We start from the raw sequence: 22,740 nt of genomic DNA, 5'->3' as shown, positions 1-22,740 counted from the left end.
TAATAAATGAATCTTGTTTCTGTTGCAGTTTGAGTTTCGTAAAATGTTAGTAAAATGTTATATCCGGAGAAGGAATAGCAGTAGACCCCACCAAAGTTGTCAGTGTGACAAATTGGGAAGCACCAACGTCCGTTGGAGAGATCCGGAGTTTTCTTGGACTCGCAAGATACTACCGGAGGTTCATTGAGAATTTCTCGAAGATTGCAAAGCCCATGACAGAGTTGTTGAAGAAGGACACCAAGTTCAAATGGACTGAGGAATGTGAGCCAGTTTTCAGGAGTTGAAGAAACGTTTGGTTATAGCCCCAGTGTTGATTCTGTCAGATCAACGCAAGGATTATCAAGTGTATTTCAATGCTTCTCGTCGAGGACTTGGAGCAGTGCTTATGCAGGAGGGAAGAGTTGTTTCATATGCCTCACGACAGCTTAAGCCCCATGTGTTGAATTATGCTACACACGATTTGGAGTTAGCATCCGTAGTGCACGCGTTGAAGACATGGAGACACTTTCTCATCGGAAACCATTGTGAGGTGTACACGGATCACAAGAGTTTGAAATATATCTTCACGCAGAAGGAGTTGAATCTCAGGCAAAGGAGATGGTTGGAGCTCATTAAGGATTGTGATATGAGGTTGCATTATCATCCCGGAAAGGCTAACGTAGTAGCCGACACGTTGAGCCGCAAGAGTCATGTCAACACACTCATGACCGGAGAGTTACCCCAGGAGTTAGCAGAGGATCTTCATGAGCTATGTTTGGAAATAGTTCCGAGAGGCTATGTAGCCGCATTGGAGATTCAATCTACTTTGATGGAGAAGATCAGAGAAGCTCAGAAGACGAACAAGGATATTGCCGAGATAAAGGAAAGAATGAGCAAAGAAAAGGCTAAAGGATTTCGTGAGGATGAGCACGATACCTTATGGTTTGAGGACCGCGTATATGTGCCTAATGATCAGGAGATCAGCAAGTTGATTCTGCAGGAGGCTCATGATTTGCTGTATTCAATTCACCCAGGAAATACCAAGATGTATCTGGATTTGAAGGACAGTTTCTGGTGGACCGGAATGAAGAAGGATATTGCGGAGTATGTAGCAGTTTGTGATGTATGTCAGAGAGTGAAGGCAGAGCATCAAAAGCCAGCAGGATTGCTACAGCCATTGCCGATACCCGAATAGAAGTGGGATAAGCTAGGCATGGATTTTATCACGGGATTGCCCAGGAATCGTTCATGCTATGACTCGATATGGGTTGTAGTTGATCGTTTGACGAAGGTAGCTCATTTCATCCCAGTGAAGACGACTTACACCAGTGCTAAGTTGGCAAAGATATACATGACCAGGATCGTATGTCTGCATGGAGTTCCGAGGGCCGTTGTATCAGATAGTGGAACCCAGTTTACCTCAAAGTTCTGGAATCAGTTGCACAAAACTTTGGGTACTAGGCTAGAGTTCAGTACGGCCTTTCATCCACAGACAGATGGACAGACCGAGAGAGTCAATCAGATTCTGGAGGACATGTTGAGAGCTTGTGCGCTAGATTATGGATCTAGTTGGGATGACAATTTGCCATATGCAGAGTTCTCTTACAACAACAGCTATCAAGCCAGTTTGAAGATGGCCCCTTTTGTAGCCTTGTATGGAAGGAGGTGCAGACCACCGTCAGTTGTTTGGACCAGATTTGATTAAAGAGTCCGAAGAGAAGGTTAAGCTGATTTGCAATAGACTCAAGGTAGCCCAATCCAAACAGATGAGCTATGCGGATTCTAAATGCAAGGAGACAGTTTACGAAGTCGGAGACAGAGTTTATCTTCGGGTGTCCCCACTTCGAGGAGTTAAGCGTTTTGGAGTTAAGGGAAAGTTAGCACCACGTTTTGTGAGACCCTACAAAGTTTTGGAACGTATGGGAGAAGTTGCTTACAAGTTGGAGTTGCCTGAAGGACTGTCAGGAGTTCCTGATGTGTTCCACGTTTCCCTGCTGAAGAAGTGTCACGCAGAGATGGCTGATATTCCTCTGAGAGATACAATGCCACTCGAAGCGATTCAGTTGGATAGCGATTTGACCTACGAGGAGAAACCAGTCAAGATTCTTGAGTTTGCCAGCCGAGTCACACGCAGCAAAGCTATCAAGTTCTGCAGAGTTCAGTGAAGCCACCATACCGAAGATGAAGCCACCTAGGAGCGAGAGGAAGACCTACGGAAGGATCACCCTCACCTATTTTCTAGCCAACCCGAATCTCGAGGGCGAGATTCATCCTAAGGGGGGTAGGTTTGTAACATCCCAAATTTTCAATTTGGAATGTTATACATTAGATCATCATTGCATATCATATTTTATTGCATTTTGGCTTAATCCTAGAAATTCTACGCAACTCAAGGACCCACGGAGAGAGTTGGGCATTTCATTATTTTCATATTTGAGTTTTTCTTAAATTTTGAAAAGAGGATCGTTTGATTTTAATTATTTTCTCTTTGAATATTTCTTTTATAAAAATAACAGAGAGGGGATAAAATGACTTTCCCAAAATAAAGAAATCTTGAAGGTTAAATATTAAAATCAAATGAGAATTTTATTCGGAGTTTTATCACTATTTTATTTGAATTAGGAAAAATATGCATTTTTTAAAATTGCATTAGAGGCCCAAATAAATGTTCACTTTGTCCGCTATATTTTTAGAGGACGGAGAAAATTTCTTTCAGGATTTTTGGTGTTCGTTTAGTATTTCTTCTTTTTTCTACGTGCAGAATTATTTAAAAAAAAGTTACCGACCTAACGGGTCGTGTCCGACCCGGACACTCCAGTCCGGACGGCCTTATAAGCCGAAGGCCCGGCCCCGGCCAAACCCTAGCCGCCAGCCCCCCGACCCGCCGCCGCCGCCGCCTCCCGCCCGCGCTGCTGATCCCCGCTGCCGCCTGTCGCCGCCACCAGCCATCACCGGAGCCTCCGCCGACCCCGCCGACGAGGTAGTTCGCCGGATCCGCCGCCAGTTTTCTACGGAAAACCGTACGTTTTTTTAGAAACCGCGTTTTAATTTTTATATAGATCGGTTTTATTTTTTTCGGTTTAGTTATTTAGCGAACGCCCGTTCGTTCGTTTGTTTTAACGAACGATTTTCATCCGTTAGCCCCAGACAGCGAACGTTTGTTCGTTAGCCTGTTCGTCAGTTTTTCTTTTTTCAGGGATTTTCGACGATTATTTTTGGTCGCGGTTTCTGCCCTGATTTTTGTTTTAGTTTATCTTTTCGCTCGTTTATCGAAATCACGCGATTCAAGCGCCTAGAGTTTCGTCTCGAAGCCCTCTTTCGGTTTAACCAACTTAAACAAGTTTTTGGTACTGTAAAATTTGACTTAAGTCCATATTAGTAAATGAATCTTGTTTTTTTCGTAGTTTGAGTTTGGTTGCTTCGTTTGATTTGATTCTGTTTGCGAACCGGAGTTCTTAAGTTGAAATTTCTGGTTAGATCTCTTATTTGAGTTTTACCCGTGCTGCTAGTTGAGTGCTTATTGTATGCTTGTTTGTTTGCGATAGAGTACCCGGAGTGCGAAGCGTGCTACTACGAGTCTCTAGATTTCACGGATCATCAGCAAGGCAAGTAACACTTTGATCATACCTCTTTACTACCCAGTTTTATTACATTAGATCAATCCTCAAACAATTGCATGGTTAGGATCTGACTAATATGTGGGTTTTGGGAAGTAGATGAGGTAGTACCTATTGTCATGTTTATTATCAAACCTTTGGGAGTTACTTCTACGTTGCTTATATTGCTATGCTATGCTTGTAGACGTGGATTGGGTGAGTGTATCCATGACAGATGTGAGTATTGCTATTTAATAGTTAACTTAAGGTGGCTACTTTAATACACATCTGGGTGGATTGAGGCACCTGGGGAACCCAGTGTTGCCTGTTTTTTTGGAAATCCCAGGATTACCTTGTGACCTATGGACTGCCACCCAGGCTCAAAGGGATCATAAGATTATTCATGCTAGAAACTTCCGTGTGCAGCCACAAGCTATTATGGGCTCTAGCATAGTTGAGTAAGTTGCAAGACCTCTTTCAGTGGTGGGCTAGCAGATGTAGGGGAAAGTAGGTGTAACTGTCCACCCAGAGTAAAGAGTTATTGTTTCAGAAAGACTGTGTCTCGAATCTCTGACCATGGATGTATTCGAGTCTTGTGGGGAAAAGTGCGCAAACCTCTGCAGAGTGTACAAACTAATCATGGTTAGCCGTGTCCCCGGTTATGGACATCTTGAGTATCTGGTTCTTGGATTATCATGTTGATCTCATCACTCTAAAATTAATTTGATTGGGTTTAATGATGATGCTTAATTGGGATTGAGTTGGAGGAACCTTCTCAATGTTTAACAACCACCATGATAGTTAAATAAAATTTATTCCTTTATTGTAGGGAAAAATTGGCTTTATGCAAAACTGTAACCATAGAGCTTTCCACCAGCCATATATGCATGTAGTGATAGCATTATTCTTTTCATTACTCTCTTGTGTTACATTGACAGCATATTCCATGTGCTGACCCGTTTTGGGCTGCAACGTTCATGTTGCAGACTTTTCAGACGACGAGTAAGGTGCCTTAGGTCGTGATCTTTCACTCAGTAATGTCGTTGGAGTTGATGGACTCACTTTATCTTCCAAGCCTTCAGTTGTTATCGTTTTAGATGGCCTTAAGCCATATTTATTGTAATAAGTTCTCTTTTGAGTCATTCGATGTAATAAGTGTGTGATTGCTACTCTGTTATAAATCCTTCAAGTACTGTGCGTGTCAGCATTACCGATCCAGGGATGACACTGATGCACAGAGATCAGACTGTTTGAGGTCTGGTCGCTACAGTCACTTGCGACTAGGGACAATTTAGGATGTATCATACAACACAAGATCTCACAGACAAGTCACGTACTTGCCAACAAGTATCATTGATTACATCCAAGGACTATCTTTATTCATAAACACATAGGAAATATCATTATACATGATTGCCTCTAGGCATATCTCCAACATCAAAAGGGCGCGACACTTTGGGGCCAACATTCATATTTGATTCCATGAGCACAAGCATTTCAAGCCCTACCACGACGAACTCACCCGCAACCGTAGGACGAAGTTGCTCAATCATCGATGCCACACCATCTAATAGGTTGTGTGCTAGTATTGTGGGCATTTGAAACAGCTAATCGATCGATGGCCAAGTGGTGTGCGAATCACTGAGCAAGAGTAAGTTGTTTTATGTGTTGATCATTTGGCCATATATGCAACTTGTCGGGCGGATATGCTCGATGTGTTGATCATTTGGCCGGATGCAACTTGTTGGCCGAATATGCTCTATTTGTTGGTCATTTTACCGGATATGCAGCTTGTTGACAATGTTTTTGTTCATAGCCTTCTCATGTGTGCAACTTGTTTTTTGAAGGTGGAGAAGAGGAACCTCGTCCTCATGCATTGTTGTTTGAAGTTGAGTGGGCAGACATCGGCACCGAGGAGTAAGCGAATGATCCAATAGACCCAACAAAAGAGCCGACCAAGAAGAATAGGAAAGGGGCCTAAGGAATTAAGTGGGAGTAGGAGAAGGAGAAGCAAGAAGGGGCGGCAACCAAGATTACAGAGAGGTTCTGGGATAACTTGACGAAGAAGGAAGAGATATGTGTTAAGCGCTCGAACGCCAAGGAGGAAAAGAGACCTAGAGGTTTGACATGTTGATGGCGGCGGTCAAGAAGAAGCTCAAACTCGAAGATAAGAAGATCATGCTCGAAGAGAAGAATTGAGATCGCGACCGCCTCAAAGGATTCAAAGATGTTGATCTTGAAGATGGAGGAGTTGGATGACGATGTAAGGATGATCGTGCAAGCCGTCCGCCTTTAGGATCTTGAAGCGCTTGAAGGAGCAGCTGAAAACGGCGGAGAAGGAGGCTGCCAAGAAGGAAGCGGGTGGCGAGGAGTAACCGGCAACGGAGTGAGCGCATAGGCTCAGATAGCTGGTCCGTCGGGCAAAAAATCCATTTTTAGACGGACTGTAGTACTGAGATACTTTTGTGATTGGTCATGAAAAACCTACAAAGATCGTCCTCTTTCTTTGTGATCGGTCACTTGTATTTGAATTTTTTAAAATTTTCGGATCTATACAGACGACAAACTCCTGTATTCTTGTTCGTGGACTAGTCCGGCCCGTGGACTCTCCACGATTTAAGTGTCGGTGTTGGAGATGCCCTAAAGATATTTCTAGCATCACATGGCTGATGTGGCAACTACCTCAAATTACATAAAGAAAGAAAAAGAATCCAGCAACTTTATTTTAGTTCGAAATTGCTTTACACACGACGCTGCGCGCACGATCTGCGAACGATGCATCCTCCCGCAGCAGCGATTCATGCATGCACGCTAGCTTTTGATGCTGCCAAGTAGGATCGTGCAGGCGTCGGCCGTGAATTTGTCGTCCGTGTAGCAGCGCTGATTTTAGTTTGCAGCCCACGTTTTGTCAACTACATTGGTCCAATTCGATTATCTTTGCACGTACCCAATGAAGCTCGTGGGAGGTCTGTTGACTTGGGATGGCTTGTCAAAACCAAAGGATGCATGCACCTGGTCACTTTGAGGTTCACCATCACAATCAAAATACCACTGGCAGCAAAAGCCAAAAAGGCAAACTAGACTGAAATTTCAAGATCACCGGCGCTGCATCCATGAGAGAAAAACAGTTGCTTTTCCGTGAGAGAAAAACAGTTGGTAGGCGCAGATTTATCATCTCTGTGACAATGAGGTGCATGTCTCCGGACGGATTTTGATTGGATTCTCCGTGATTTTTAACATTCACGCACAGGACACAGGTTTATCCCAAAGGATGCACCGCCTGGAAAACGTAGTTCCGTACGTAGGACGGTGGGTCCGAAGTAACAGTCTGCATGGAACACTTATTTTATGGAACAAAATTTTGGGTTTTTGAGAAATCCTGCATGGAACATAAATATATTTTTTGAGAAAAGCATGGAAATTTTGTTTTTGAGATCAACATAGAAAAAGAATTTTTGAGATCAACATAAATGAATGTAGATTTCGCAAAAAAAAAAACATAAACGAATGTAGAACGGGAGCGTGCCCTCGAAAAGAAAAAAGGACACAAGCAGTCCGTATATGTGTTTCCAGCTCGCTTCGTATAGTTGGGCCGACTCCTCGCAGAAAGATATTGGGCTGACAAGCTGATGATCCAGCTTTCACGCAGAGGCGGCCCGCTAACTGTTTGGTGCGGTTCCGCGGTTCCTGGCGCCTGTGGAACGCAGCACAGCACCCTCGTTTAGTACCACCTCGCCCAGCGGAAGACGTTTCGACCGATTTATAAGCTTCAGCGTTGCAACCTCACTGTCCCTTCGGGGACATCTGATAAAATTGGAACGATACAGCCCTGGGGATTTTCTCGTGGCCCCTGCGCAAGGATGACACGCACAAATCGAGAAATGGTCCAAAATTTTTTGAGATTTTGCGCGCTGGTCCCTATCATCTCGCACATCAGCCCTGGGGATTTTCTCGTGCGTGCTTTCCGAGCTCATTTTTCTTACAGACGGGTCCTTCCGCTATGCCCTTTCCTCCCAACGAAGTCCTTGCCCTAGAGGACGGTGCTCTGCTTTTGTGCTTGCACATTTTGCAGTTACGTCCTTGTCTATCTTTTTCATTCAATGTCAGCCTTGTTGCGCTTGCATATTTGGAATGCTATTCATCTGGTGTTCCTGCCAGTCACAAAAGTGAGAGTTACTACGCTCAACGTTCCTATGTTTGTGCTCTAGAAAAACGTTGCTATGCTTGCTCCCTGTTGTTTTCTTTTCTTCACATGGACATTAGTATTGCTTTTTACTAAACTATTTATAAAAATATTTATTTTTATGATGACAGGGACTCTAATCTATCTTCCATTCACGTAGTATTTCACAAATTGTAGAATGCATAAATGCCTAGTTTTTTTGTTGATCAAAGTAATTACCTTTCGTACATCCATTATTTTAACTTTTTTTTGTTCACGATCTATATAATTTGTGTATGTCCACCTTTTTTGTTCATGATCTATAATTTGTCTATTCATGTATATCGATGTCAAGAAAAACTTTGTGGAGGGAGGGCACTAGGCAAATCTTCAATTTTTGAATCAAAAGATTAGTTTTCATAGCTCCAAAAACTCCGAAAATAAGTGTACAATGCATTTTTTTTTCAAAATGGAGGCAAAAGATTTGCCTCATCCATTAGTTAAGCAGATGAGAGTTGCCCAGTTAATTAATGGAAAATCGGGCGAAAACCATTACAAAACGTTGTACATATGCATTTAGATGTGTAATATGTGTGCTTATGAATTTTCACCAATGTACATTTTCATATTTGGTGTCTGCAGAGAGAGAAATACGTGGATCAAAATGGGCCAATATTTTCTTGTTCTGGTCAAGGATTTTGTCATTCTATGTAGATTATTAAATGATGTTTTGTTCCCTAAAAATATGAAGTTTATAGTAGAGAACATCTACATGCATACATAGATTTTTTTTGAACTTTTTTGATATTTTTAAAGATCGGGTTCAGACGGAGGCCTAAATGCGGCAACGAAATTTGCTGACGCCGTGTCGCTGAGGATGCATGAGGAAGAAGGCTTCGACACCCCCCAAAATTTTGGACATATCTTATATTTTTCATAATGGTATTTTTGTAAGGGTATTTGCTACTTACTATATGGAATTTGGCCTTTCCACAAATAAAAAGAGAGAAATGATCATTTTGCATGATAGCTAGGCATGAATCTGAAATTTGGGTGTCCTCTTAGCGATTTGGACAGAACTAGAAGTTTATATGCGGTCTTGTTCGCATAAATATTTCTCTTTTCTAGATTATACCTTTTGTTGTGGTTTATAAATATTTCTCTTATCTAGAGTATACCTTTTGGGTGTCCTCTCAGCGATTTGGACAGAACTAGTAAGGATATGCTTTGTAAGAGGGCTTCCTTACTATCTTCTATGGTTTGAATGTGTACTTTAGTTCATGCTTTACCTGTTTCAATTGTAGAGTATACATTCAGTCCTATAAATGTTTGAGTTGACAGTGATGATCCGTATGTTAACCCACCTCCACTTAGAAGATATAGGTTCCTGCTAGTGAGCTATCTCTTCATGATCAACAAATTTGTTTCTTTAGGGGCACAATTTTTTGAAGTGTTTGGAAAATATGTCAAATGATAATTGTTGTCTCACTATCCGTAAGTTACTTTGATATTAATTTCTAACTGAAGGTCAGTTTTTGCCTCGCACACAAAACAAAGTCGGTATAGTGAGTTGGAGATCCATATGTTAATTTTCGTACAACAACACCTGAACATTGAGCTTCAGCCAGTATATGCAGGTATTGTTTCCAACATTCACAACTTCATCCTCGCTCACAGTCACAGCCCACGTTTTGTCAACTTGATCGTTGGTGTAACATCTCAAAATTCTAAATTTTGGAATGTTATAATAAATAGATTGTTTTGATTGATTGTTTGATTGTTGTGTGATTGATTGAAAGTTGAACTTTTTGAAAGTTAAATGAGAGGGAATAAAAGGACTTTCCCAAACTTTCATTTTGCATTTTATGACCTCCGTGAATTCAAATTATTTTCATCACAAAACCCTGGAGAGAAGATGACATGACTTCTTCCATTTATTTAAATGACAAGGGGTGTTGAAAATATTTGAATTTCATTTGGAAAATATTTCCAACCCAGGAACTTTATGCAACTCAATGATTTTCACGAGCGAAGATAAAATGACTTCTTCAAAACATATGAAATATGAGTTGGAGTTTCAAAGGAATAAATTCAAAGTTCTTTTGAATTTATTTTTCAATTTGGAGTTATTTGAGTTTGATCCAAATTATTTTTCTCCAAAAATAAAATATATGGAAAATAGGGCAACATGATTCCCTACAACAAAAAATTAGAGATAAATAAATTTGAATCATTTTGGTATTTTTAAAATGATTTTCGTTGGATTTTATTAGAGCAGCAGCAGTGTTTGATTTATCTAAATTTGTGTGGATTTTATTTGACTCTAGAAAAATGTTCAGATTGTAGAAAATCTTTTTCTAAAAATTTTGATATATAATATGCCTATAGTATGTTTTTATTTTGGTGGTTTATTTCTATTTATTGTTTTCTGGAAAATGTTTTTTTTTAAAATATATATACTCTCCGCCGACTGGGTCGGCCCAGCCAAACTGGGCCAGGTCACGACCCAGCCCAGCAGCGCCGCCCCTCTCCTTCCCGAGCGGGAGTCCCGCTCGGGCACGCCGCCGCGCCGCCATGGACGCCGTGCGCCGCCCGGCCTCCTCCTGCCCCCTTCCCCACGCCACCTCCTCGCCCCTCCCCATAAAAGGCGCCGCCCCGGGCCCTTCTCCCTCTGATCGCGCCGCCGCCTCTCCCGCATCTCGTCGCGCCGCCGCGTCTCGCCTGCCGTCGCCGTCGGCGAGATCCGCCGCTGCCGCCTTGCTCCGCCGCGCCACCGAGACGACGTCGTCGCTGCGCCTCGCCACCGCGCCACCTCGTCGTCGCCCGCACTCGCCGGACGCCGCCACCGTCCCAACGCCGCGCCGGAGTTCGTCGCCGGCCGGATCCGTCCGCCGCTGATTTATTTCGCCCGAGCCGGTAAAGCCGATAAAACCGCCCGTTTTTAATTTTATTTAGTCGGTTTATCCTCTAGATCGGTTTTTATTTCGTTTCTGTTAAATAGCGAACGTCTTCTGTTTAGCTAGTTTCAGCGAACGTTTCGTTTGTTAGGTTTTCATAGCGAACGTTCGCTCGGTAGAGTTTTTCTTTTCTTTTTATTTTCGGCCAGGGACCCGTCCGTGAATATTTTATTTATAGATTAGCCCCTATTTTTCAAACAACCACTACTTTTCAACCGCTTATCCAAATCCAACGAAACCAACGCCCACTTCTTCGTTATGATCCCCTCTATCCAGTAATCCAACTCAAACATGTTTTGAAAGTTTAAAATTTGAATTAGATCAGTTTTGTATTTGAACTTCGTTTGATCGTAACTTGAGTTTTATAGCTCCGTTTGAGTTGATTCTTTTTTGCAAATCAAAGCTCTTGACCTAAACTTTCTGATAAGGCCATATTCACATAGTTTTGGTACTGTTAGAGAAAAAAAATATGCTGCAAGAGTCATTTGCTTGGTTTTGATGTTTTCCGAATCGTACTCTTCGTTCTTTCCGATCTTTTGATTGATTGCTTATGTGTGGTTACTATTGCTTGCTTATGATAGATTGATTGGAGTGTGACGAGTAGAACTATCAAGAGTTATGAGTGCGAATCATCTTCATCAACATTGCAGGCAAGTAACACTTTGATCATACCTTTTCTACGACCCAGTTTTTATGCATTAGATCTATCCTCAAACATTGCATGATTAGGATCTAATTAAATTGTGGGTTTTGGGAAGTAGATTGAGGTAGTACCTATTACCTGTTTTATTATCAAACCCTTGGGAGTTACTTCTACGTTTGCTTATTATGCCATGCTATGCTAGTAGACGTGGATTGGGTGTGTGTATCCATGACAGATGTGAGATTATTATTTAATGGTTTATTTAAGGTGGCAACTTAAACACACATCTGGGTGGATTGAGGCACCTGGTTTCTATCAGGACTTGTCTGTATTTCTTCGGACCGCCACCCAGGTTCAAAGGGATCATGAGATTATTCGAACTAGAAACTTCCGTGTGCAGCCACAAGCCATTATGGGCTCTGGCATAGTTGATTAAGTTGTGCGAACTCTTACGTGTAGACTAGCAGATGTAGGGGAAAGTAGGTGTACCGGTCTACCCACATGTAAGGTGCTAGTGCTTCCGAAAGACTATGTCTCGGTCATCCGTTTCTCAAACATCATGTAGTGCGAGAAATCAAACGGAGGCGATCGAGTCTTGTGGGAAAAGTGCGCAAACCTCTGCAGAGTGTACAAACTAATCATGATTAGCTGTGTCCCCGGTTATGGACATCTTGAGTATCTAGTACTTGATTTTCCTGTGAATCTCATCATGTTGCTTTAATTAATATTGTTGGGTTTTAATGAGTATTTTTAATTGGGATTGAGAATGCTGTCAACCATTCTCAATGTTTAACAACCACCATGATAGTTAAATAAATTTATTCCTTTACAGTAGGGAAAAATTGGCTTTACGCAAAACTGTAACCATAGAGCTTTTCCACCAGCCAAATATGCATGTAGTGATAGCCTTTATTCATCATTGCTCTATGGTGTGAATTTGCCAGTACATTCAATGTACTGACCCTCTATGGCTGCAATGTCTCATGTTGCAGGATCTTATGACGAGTAAGTGATACGTTAGGGTTACGACTTCCTATGCTCAACTTTGCCGTTGGTGTTGATGGGAATCCACAACCTTGTTGCTTCCGCTATTTTGGATTGAGGTAATAGTATTTACGTTACTTTATACATGTGATTTACCTTTGTTATAAATCCTCGAGTATTGTGTGTGTCAGCATACCGATCCAGGGATGACACGTAAGCACAGAGACTTGACCGTCTAAGGTCGGGTCGCTATAGTTGGTCCAACTCGACCATCCTTCCAAAGTGTAGATAGATGATTTGCAATATGATGTATTGATCGGGGTGCTGGTGCACGCATATATAATACAAGGGAAGACCTTTATCTCAACTATACAAGACTAGGAAGTGGGCCACAACTCCAATACACGTGCAATACAAAATATATACTCAACACCCCCCCCCCCGCAGTCGAAGCATCGCTGGAGACACAGAGACTGGACCGAAACTCCTCGAAGACGGGAGTAGGCAATCCCTTAGTCATCACATCAGCAAACTGTTGCGCCGTCGGCACGTGGAGAACCCGAACATGACCAAGGGCAACCTGCTCGCGCACGAAGTGAATATCAAGCTCAATATGCTTCGTCCGTCGATGGTGCACCGGGTTGGCGGAGAGGTAGACCGCGCTGACGTTGTCGCAGTAGACAAGAGTGGCCTTGTGAACATCACAAAGCAACTCCTGAAGCAGTTGACGTATCCAAGAGCACTCGGCCACGGCATTAGCCACGGCGCGTTACTCTGCCTCGGCGCTGGAGCGGGAGACCGTGGGTTGCCGCTTCGATGACCAAGAGATCAACGAGGGCCCAAGGTAGACGCAGTAGCCTGACGTAGAGCGTCGGGTGTCAGGGCAGCCAGCCCAGTCAGCATCCGAGTAGGCCACGAGGTCGGTGGAGGCGGAGGCCGTCAGGGTGAGTCCCAAGGACATGGTGCCGCGTATGTAACGGAGAATACGCTTCACCAAAGTCCAGTGAGAGTCACGCGTGGCGTGCATATGGAGGCACACATGCTGAACAGCGTACTACAGGTCGGAGCGAGTCAACGTCAAGTGCTGTAAAGCACCGACGATAGAGCGATAAAACGCTCCATCAGATGCGAGAGACCCCTCTAGAGCAGAGACCTTCGCCTTCGTGTCGACGGGGGTGGGCGTCGGCTTGCAATTAAGCATACCGGCACGCTTAAGGAGCTCGTGGTCGTACTTATGTTGATGTAGAAAGAAACCGTCAGCCTGTCAGATCACCTCGATGCCGAGAAAGTAGTGCAGGGGCCCCAAGTCCTTGAGGGCGAACTCATCACGAAGATGAGCAGTCAACCGCTGAAGGAGATCGAGGATGGACACCGTGAGGATGATGTCGTGAGCGAAGAGCGACATTGTCAAACTATTTTCCGTTATCAGTTTGGAGTGCGAGTATGGGGCGACCGAACTGGGTGATGACATAGGAGTAGAAGGCGGTGAGTGTGGCTAAAGCATCAGATTTACGATGAAGGGGAAAAGTCCACACATAATGAGAGTAATCATCTAAAAGCACCAAGTAGAAAAGATAGCCCGTGTTACTCGCAACGGGAGATGTCCAAACATCACTATGAAGTAATTGAAACGGAAAAGTGGAAACTGAAGAAGACGCACTAAAGGGAAGACAAACATGCTTGCCTAAGCGACAAGCCTCACAAGAGTGCTCGTCGAGCTTATCACATGAGAAAGAGAAACTCCTAAGAATTTGACGTAAGACGGTGTGGTTGGGGTGACCCGAGCGAGCGTGCCAAAGATCAATGCCGGCGGCAAGGGCGACGTGTGTGGGGGTGGAGGCGCCGGCTTGCACGGGGTAGAGCTCATAGGGACTGTCACATCGGTGAAGGACCATTCGGGTACGGGCGTCTTTCACAGAAAAGCCAACACCGTCAAATTCAACAGTAAGGGGGTTCTCACGAGTAAGACGACAAACTGAAACTAGGTTCGTGACTAAATCAGGTGAAACAAGAACATTAGACATAGTGATGGGTGTGGAAGTGGAGGGAAAGCTAGTGCTACCGATATGAGTAATAGGTAAGGAGGAGCCGTTGCCGACAGTGAGACGAGTGGGTGTGTGAACGGGAGTGGAGGAGGTTAGGTTACCGGGATGAGCTGCCATGTGCGCAGTAGCACCTAAGTCCATGTACAAGTCGCCTCCACCGACAAAGCTACGCAGCGACGGCGCAGAGTGCTGGGCGGCGAGGAGGGTGGGGTCCCATGGCACAGGTACCGGCGGCGACGGAAGGCCCCCGTAGGGTGGCGTCGGGACGGACGGGCCATAACCACCGAGGGGCGGGGGCGCAAGGAGGGCGCCGTAGCCGGCGTCAGTCGGCTGGAAGGGCGCGCTGATGAACGCCTGGTGACCAGCGGGGAGAGCCTGCTGGTAGTGCGGCGCCCCCACGGTGTCCTGGGCCCGCTGCTGCTGTAGGCGGCAGCGACCGCCGCCACGCCGGTTGCTTCGGCCCCTCCCCCTTGCGGGTGCTGCAGGGGAGGCGCTGGTGGCGACAACGGGTAACACCCGGCGGGTGCGGGAGGACGCGACTGGATCGACGCGACTGATGGAGCGGTTCCACCGCAGATGGTGAAGCAGCCCGAAGAGTCCATGGAAGGCGTTAGAAGCGGTGGGAAGAGGAAGGGGCAGCGGTGACACGCGGGAGCGCGTCGGCGGCAGCGCGTCGGGTTAGGGTGGCGACGCGATGGGGTGGCAGCGACGCGGTAGGTGAGAAGCTGCGGCAGCGGCGGTGCACGCGGGGAGGCGCTGCCCGGCGGTGGCGGCGGCGGGAAGCTGCGGCGGCGGCGGTGCGCGCGAGAAAGCGCGGCGCGGCGGCGGCGCCGGCAGTAGGGAGCGGCAGCGAGAAGGCGCGGCGCGGCAGCGGCGGCGGCTGCAGGGAGAGGTGAGCGCGTGGAGCGACTTGCGGCAGCACGAAATGCGTCTGACGGCGCGCGGGTACGCAGCAGCCGGAGCTAACCAGGCACGCCAGAAACGAGCCGACAAGACGTAGTTGACTAGCAAAGCTAGCTAGCCTTGACTTGATGGATTTGCTAGCTATGCAAGACACGCACACGGGTTTTTTTCACTGTTTTGACCCATCTGGCTAACTTTAGCACGATTTGACCCGCTTTTAAAACTTTTTTCGTATCTGACCCAAACCGAGACGCCAACATTCGCGGCGTTCTGCTTGCACTGAAGACGCCGCGGACCCTGGCGTTTGGCACTGGCCCACCTCCCTGGTCAGCCAGTTTGACCGTCCGACGTGGCAAAGGGTTAAACGCCATGGCCCTTGGCGTTTACCCCTGGAGAGCAGAAAACCGGCCCGAGCCGGCTCGGGTGCAGCCCAACCCATCAAGACGCAGGAGGCGTCTTCCTCCTCGCGGTGGCGGCTACAGAAGCTCCGCTTCTCTCCTCCCCTCACCCAAATCAACCCCAAATCGCTTATTCTCTTCATCAAAAGTGTGGATCTGAGCCTCCCCATCTTCCTTGAGGTATTCTCCACCAGATCCTCCGATTATTTTGGGTTCAAAACTTGTATTTTGGCAGCATTAATTTATACTTGTTAGAACCCTAGGATTCGTATTCTTTGCACTTTTTTGAGAAAGGGGAGCCCATGGCTTGGTCATGTAGGTATGTTGTATACTTTAGAAGAGTTGGCATGTGTTTATATGGTAGGATTAGGAAGAGAAGGCATTTGTGATAGGGTTAGGCATTTTAATTTTAGTTGCTATGTATATGGATTTAGATAGATGATTGCTTGAAATATAATTCTAACATATTTGTGTATTTTGTATGCTTGATTCTCATTGAGATATGGTCATATAATTAGGATGTTATATTGAGACTTTGTTATATTGTGTTGCCATTGAAATATGTTGCCATTGATATTTTGTCATATATAGATAATTGGTCTTGTTATCTTGACATTGAGATATGTTGCCCCGTGCATTCAGATTTTGTCATATATAGATAAACAGGTTTTGTTATGTTGCCATTGAGATATGCATTTATGTTGATGTTGTTATGCCAAATATATGATATGTAGGATGTTATATAGTGTTATGTATGTTTCATTTGTTCATGCTTGATTTGTAGGCTGGCGGGGGAACGGTGGTACGATGGTCTTCATAAAGGGTACGACAAAGAGCATCGTGCGCGGGACATTGAGAATAACGGGGTAAGACTCAATCTATTTGAATTCTTGGTTATTACTTGTCAGTTTTGCTAGGCACTAACCATAATGCAATGCTATTTTGCAGGAACTAACACCTATGCGCATGAGAGGTCATAGTGCCCACGACTGGCCGTGCGACGAGCGGTATGAGCCATACTTTGAGAGATTGGGCCTTCTCCCGTTCGTGCTTCAGTTCAAGCGACACGCTCCGTCGATCAACCATGGGGCGATGACCGCACTTATTGACCGATGGAGGCCAGAGACACACTCGTTCCACTTGTCATGTGGAGAGATGACCGTGACCTTGGAGGACATGGCGATGATCGGTGGCCTTCCAATCAATGGAGAAGCTTTGACCGGCACCACCGTAAGTGCTAATTGGCGAGATCGTGTTGGCCAATTGACAGGTGTTTTCCCCGAGCCTCCTGAAGAAGGCGAGCGTGACAGTGAGAAAGTGTTGCATCATTGGCTCCGAGGGGAGAGAGGAGTAGTATGCCCTCCGGACACCAATGAGGTTGTTGTGCAGCAGCACGCCCGAGCATATATGTGGTATCTGTTAACGAGGGTAGTGTTTCCAGATTGTACCAGTAATAAAGCCCAGTGGATATTCTTGGACCTACTAAGTGACTGGGACCGTAAGTACAGTTGGGGTTCAGGAGCACTAGCATACTTATATCGTCAGGTAATTAGTAACCAAATTGTCAATTTGTTTGCATTTGCAATTTCGCGGACCTCTTATCAACAATTTCTGAATTTGCAGCTCGACGAGGCATGTCGTAGGAAGAAGGGCACATCTGGTATGGGTGGCTTTGTTTGGTGCCTTCAGGTTTGGATGTGGGAGCGGATGCCCGTTGGACGCCCCGAGAAAAACAAGACACCTCCTGAAGGATGGGTCCCACATGACGGGAGGTATGGAGAAGATCCTTGGCGGTTTCCGACCGTCGCCTACTGTTGGGAGATGGCGAATGTGTACACAGGCAGCTCGGTTGCGTGATACAAATGCTACATCAACGAGCTGGATATGTTGACTCATAAGCAGGTAATGATAACTTACGTAAGAGCACATCAATTGTGATGGAACCGTGTACTTAACTAGTATCATCTTGTGTTGTAGGTCGATTGGATGCCATATGATGCCGATTATGCTTTCCGGCTGAACGAGATGTGCACACGTGACAGGAATATTTGGCGGGCGAGATGCCCACTGATATGCTTCTATGTTGTCGAGTGGCACTACCCAGACCGTGTCGCAAGACAATTTGGGAGAAGGCAAGGGACACCAAGGGATGAGAGTTTCGAGACAAGCCAATTTCTGCATCGGTGAGATAGTTGTAGCTTTGGATATATAGTAGAGCATTATGAAATACATTTCTTGCTAATGCTTTCATCTTGTACATAATTTGCAGAATTAGTCGAAAGAATAACCCGGAAACTTCGACTTGGGCCATCAAGCACTCCGAGTGGATAGATTTGTGGAATCAAAGAGTGGCCCTAGTGGAGAAGGAAAGAATACAACATAGTGATTCAGTATACGAAGAGCATCTGAAGTGGCTTGCGGGACGTTACCGGTTGAAGCTAAAGCCCGGTTGGAACCGTTCGGAATTGCAAGAGTTGGATCGTGAGAGCGGGTATATGGACTTCAATGTACAAACAGAGACAACGAAGGGACACAACTTGACTATGCACAACTACACGACCGAGTGGTATGCTCCACACAATTAGAACCTACTTCGAGTGCATTTAAATGTACTTCAAAGATAATTTTCGTGATCTTCATTTTGCAGGGCATGGAGTTATTGCATTATGTTAACGAGGCTGGTGTAGCACTTGGTGAAGATGAGGGAAGTGGATCATCTGAGAAATCTCTTAGGAAAACAATGAAGGTATATGTTACCTCTATTCAAAAACCTCCATCTTTGCATACTTTTGACTTAGTCTAGTATTGCATCTTTGTTATGTTGCAGAGTTTCGTGAGTCGATTCCACAAGATGGCAGCTATGCTCTCTTGCCATGGAAGTAAAGCCGTCCTCACGGCTGGAGCTTCTACTAGTCGGGACAATAGACGGCGTCGTCGTCTTGTCTTGCAACAGGAACAACAAGAGGAGCAACTGCAAGAAGAGACAGAGCAAGAGGAGGCACAGCAAGATGAAGAGGAGTACAATCAAGACGAAGAGGAGGTGCTTGGGATGTCCCAAATGGATGATGCGCCTGAGCCATCACAGCCCACACAACGCACGCCGCGCAGCAAAAGAGGAAGGAAGAAGTGAATTAGTTAATACTAGATTCTCGCGAACTTTGTTATGTTTGATTTGTGAACTTTAGAAGTGGCGTGAACTTTGCTACCTGGACTTGTGTTTAATTTGCACTTATGGAGTGCACTTTGCTACCTTCATGTTGTTGTGTTGCTATGATGGCGTGAACTATGGTACCTTATTGCTGTCATCCTGGAAATATTGCTTAGTTTTGCTGTCATTTTTGCTGTTATGCTTAGTTTTGCTGTCATCCTTGCTGTTATGCTGTCATCCTTACCTTTTGTTGTTATGCTGAAGTTTCTATACATGCTAGATCCCATGGTATCTGGCATTTTGCCCCTAGACGCCAAAAACCTTGGCGTCCTGGTATGCAGATGAGCCACAGCAGTTCCACCTTTCTAGATATGGCCAAAACTTAGATCCACGACAAATCCCAAATTAGAACAAACTTTTTGGAAACTCATAAATAAATGGTCTCAAATTCGTGACATATAACATAACTTAAATCCACGACATAAGCATTACATAGTTCAACTGACATACACAGTACAAACTTTAACGGACATAGTTCAAATGACATACAACATCACTTAGTTCCATGACATAGAACATCACATAGTTCAACCCCTCGAGTTTTTCTTGCGTGAATTCTCCTTCTTATTTTTCTTCTGTGAATCATTCTTTTTCTTCTTCTTGCTTGCATTGGCCCCATCTGGCACCGAGGAACTTGGGTCGGTAGGTAGCATCGAGGAGCTTGGGTCGATATATAGCAGTGATAAGTCGGGCTCATAATCTAGCGGGATATGTTCCAATTGAATATCATTGTTTGGTCCAGGGTTGCAATAGATGACACCCGGTACTTCAAGAACCCAATCCCAACGAGCAGCCTAGGTCGGTATCGGGGACATAGCTTCATTGATTGCCCAGTCAATGATCTGTCCAGGCCTATTCAAGTCCATCTGACGATATTCTAGCATAGTTGCATAAAATGCGATTTGCCTACCTAGATCACTTCTACAATCAAGTTCAGCCCTTTTCATCTCGGCAAAATTCTTTTCCGTTTCAGCGATGACATTATCTGAGTCATCAGAAAAATATAACCGTGCAGAGTTCCTCGCAGCTTCATTCCTTGCATCGCAACTATTCACCCACAGAGTCATCTTTTCTTTAATGAGTTCGCGGTTCTTTTCATCCGCCGCATCCATATATTTCTCAATGAAAACCATCTTTGCATCATTATTAAGTGCCATTCCTACAAGAGTGACCTAACATTAAAATGCAACTCTATAAAGAAGTATGTAAATCTATCACTAATCATAAGCATAACAACTAGGGTAATCCTAATCCTAATCCTAACCCAAATCGTAAGCATAACACTAGGAGCATGCATACTACACCAACTAAATTCATTAGGCTAAAGCTAACAACACCGTATAAAACACTACATATGTACCCTTTTTTGCAAAGGATTTGCAAAAAAAGGGAAAAGCTAGGGTTTGAAATAATCCACTAACTGTGATGGATTGAACCAAACAAATCATGGGGGTGTATTGGATTTACCTCAATGGTAGTAAATGACTTCGATCCAATGGTCAAATGGGACCAATTTATGAGAGATTTGAGGGGGGGTTTGGTTGGGGAGAGAGAGCATGGGGGGCAGCAGCTCGGGGTTGTGAGGTTGAAAAATGAGTTATGGAGTGGGCCCACAAGTCCTTATAATCTGCAAAGGACCAAAACGCCATCGACCTTGGCGTCTAGGTGTGCAGAGGAGCAACCGCAGATTTACCTTTCTAGTTAGGGCCTAAACGCCGTGGTCTCTGGCGTCTGGGCAGAGGTCCAAACGCCTTGATTCCTGGCGTCTAGGTGGGCAGAGGAGCAACCGCAGAATTACCTCTCTGGTTAGGGCCTAAATGCCGTGGTCTCTGGCGTCTGGGGCAGAGGTGCAGACGCCGTGATCTCTGGCGTCTAGGTGTGCATAGGAGCAACCACACATTTTCCTCTCTGGTTAGGGCCTAAACGTCGTGGTTTCTGGCGTCTGGGCAGAACAGAGCATTTCTAGCATCTGGGCAGAACAGAGCATTTCTGGCGTTTGATATATGACAATTTTGTTGCACAATTCACCACATGGACAACTAATAAGAAAGTTACGTTCATTACATAGTTTCCATCAAATAGCATAGGTTCATTACATAGTTCCGATCAAATAGCATAACTTAGGTTCATTACATAGTTCCGATCAAATAGCACAATAGGTCCATGACATAGTTCATCACAAATTCATGATACAATCCTCAAATAGCACATTCAAGTCTTTATTGGGTCACACGCGGCCATTTCCCCTTCTTGTCGCGTGCCTCATCCTCCTCTTGTGCATCGCGAGCCCTCGCAAGCTTTCTTGCCCTCTCCTCTTGACGAGCTGCCTTCTCTTTGCGCGCCCTCTCCTCCTCACGCTTCTTTCGCTCCTTCCTCTCCCTCTCATGACGTTCCTCGTCCTCGGCTCTCTGTAAGGATTCTTCAAACTGTCGCTGTCTCCTAAGGCAATCTTGAAGTTGGTCTTTTTGGACATCTTCTGGCACTTCATGATCTATCCATGTGAAGTACTTGCAAAGAGGAGGAGGTGACTACACACAAAACAAGTTTTTGTTAGTAATAGAAAATGAATCATAATGGAGAATAGCCTACTTTTCTAACATACCGGTGGGATGTCATAGGCGTTAATGGGACGCGCGCGATCATGTGCATAGTTGGGACACACAAAATATCCTCTTCCTTCCGTCCACGACTTCTTCCGGTCAGTGGAGACCTTCACCTTGCACTCATCTGCATACCAACATGAAGGGGTTTTCACATCCTTCTCCTTTGTCTTGTCCAACCTTGCCTCCTCCCACTTGTTCGGCATGTCCTCTTGGTCAGCGCACCGTGGCCTCGTCGTGGAACCGGATGAAGCCATGCCTATGAGAAGAAGAATTGTTAGAAAATTACATGAACAAACTTAATGCAAAAAAAACACAATACAAGAAAACAAGAAAAGAATGAACAAATATTTACCATTCAAAATTGGTCAACCATTTGGATTATGCAAATAACCAAACGCCGACCCGTTATCAGTCCTCCTACTCTTGTACCACCACTGGAACCACCTCTACGAGCACCACTACTACCCCCTCTAGGGCCTCCATTAGCGCCACCTCTACCACGTTGTCCACTCCTAGCACCTCCTCTAGAGCCTCTAGCAGCACGGGAACCACCTCTACGACCACCGGAACCCCCTCTACGACCACCGGAACCCCCTCTGCCACCACCTGCCTGACTCGTGGTTGGATTGCCCTTCTTTGGTGTTTTCCTTTTCTTAGAGCATGTTCTCACATTGTGTCCTGGATTGTCACATTGACCACAGTTGATAGTGTCCGGAGGCTCCATAAAGTGCCCGCTACCAAATTGGTTCATGCCAGTGTATCCAGCTAGGTTGTCCATATCGCCTCTCAACCGTTTCTGTCTGATTCTACCCTTGGGCTCAACCTTCAGCAAAGGATCGGGCCTAAGCTCCGGGCCATTATAGTCAGGCCACTGCGATGGGTATAGGAAGGGTTGGAATCTAGGGGCCCATGTCAACCTAGTAGCTTCAAGATCGAGCTCATGCATCCTCATGGTTGTCCCATCAGACACATGTATATTTCTTGACGACGTCGCCGTCAAAAGATGAGAGCATGGCCAATGATACTTACTAGGCCTCTCGCATTGACACCACCGTCTCTTAAGGTGCACCTCGAATGCACGACCACCATATGACATACCATCTCTTGTTGTCCCACCAGGCTCGTCGATTTGGTAGGTCATATCGTAGGTGTTGAATAGCCTAAGTTTATGTGCTGAGGACTTGCTTTGTTGTAACATCATCCACTCTTCAACCTTTGGTGGATATTCCATTTTTTCACCAATCCACTTCACGGTTTCCTCT

At 45.2% G+C, this 22,740-nt stretch overlaps 1 protein-coding gene, 1 long non-coding RNA gene and 1 other non-coding gene across 3 annotated transcripts; all 3 read left to right on the top strand.

Annotated features, from left to right (window-relative positions):
• Positions 1–7,363: 7,363 nt before the first annotated feature.
• LOC119313205 lies at positions 7,364–7,471 on the top strand. Its single transcript, XR_005151585.1, has one exon. It is a non-coding gene; the product is annotated as a U6 spliceosomal RNA (small nuclear RNA).
• Positions 7,472–14,481: 7,010 nt separating this feature from the next.
• Positions 14,482–17,524, top strand: LOC119309230 (protein MAIN-LIKE 1-like). Its single transcript, XM_037585266.1, has 5 exons — positions 14,482–14,590; positions 15,084–15,258; positions 16,452–16,533; positions 16,616–17,212; positions 17,291–17,524. Exons 1-5 carry the CDS (start codon positions 14,482–14,484, stop codon positions 17,522–17,524), a joined length of 1,197 nt encoding a protein of 398 aa, XP_037441163.1.
• Positions 17,525–17,671: 147 nt separating this feature from the next.
• Positions 17,672–18,889, top strand: LOC119305290. The gene is made up of 4 exons (XR_005148604.1): positions 17,672–17,850; positions 17,937–18,233; positions 18,315–18,413; positions 18,495–18,889. It is a non-coding gene; the product is annotated as an uncharacterized LOC119305290 (long non-coding RNA).
• Positions 18,890–22,740: the final 3,851 nt, after the last annotated feature.

This window comes from Triticum dicoccoides, chromosome 5B (assembly GCF_002162155.2).
Source record: "Triticum dicoccoides isolate Atlit2015 ecotype Zavitan chromosome 5B, WEW_v2.0, whole genome shotgun sequence".
Taxonomy (NCBI): Eukaryota; Viridiplantae; Streptophyta; class Magnoliopsida; order Poales; family Poaceae; genus Triticum; species Triticum dicoccoides.
Note: the sequence above shows the minus strand (reverse complement) of the source record. Positions and strands in the feature narration are given on the sequence as shown.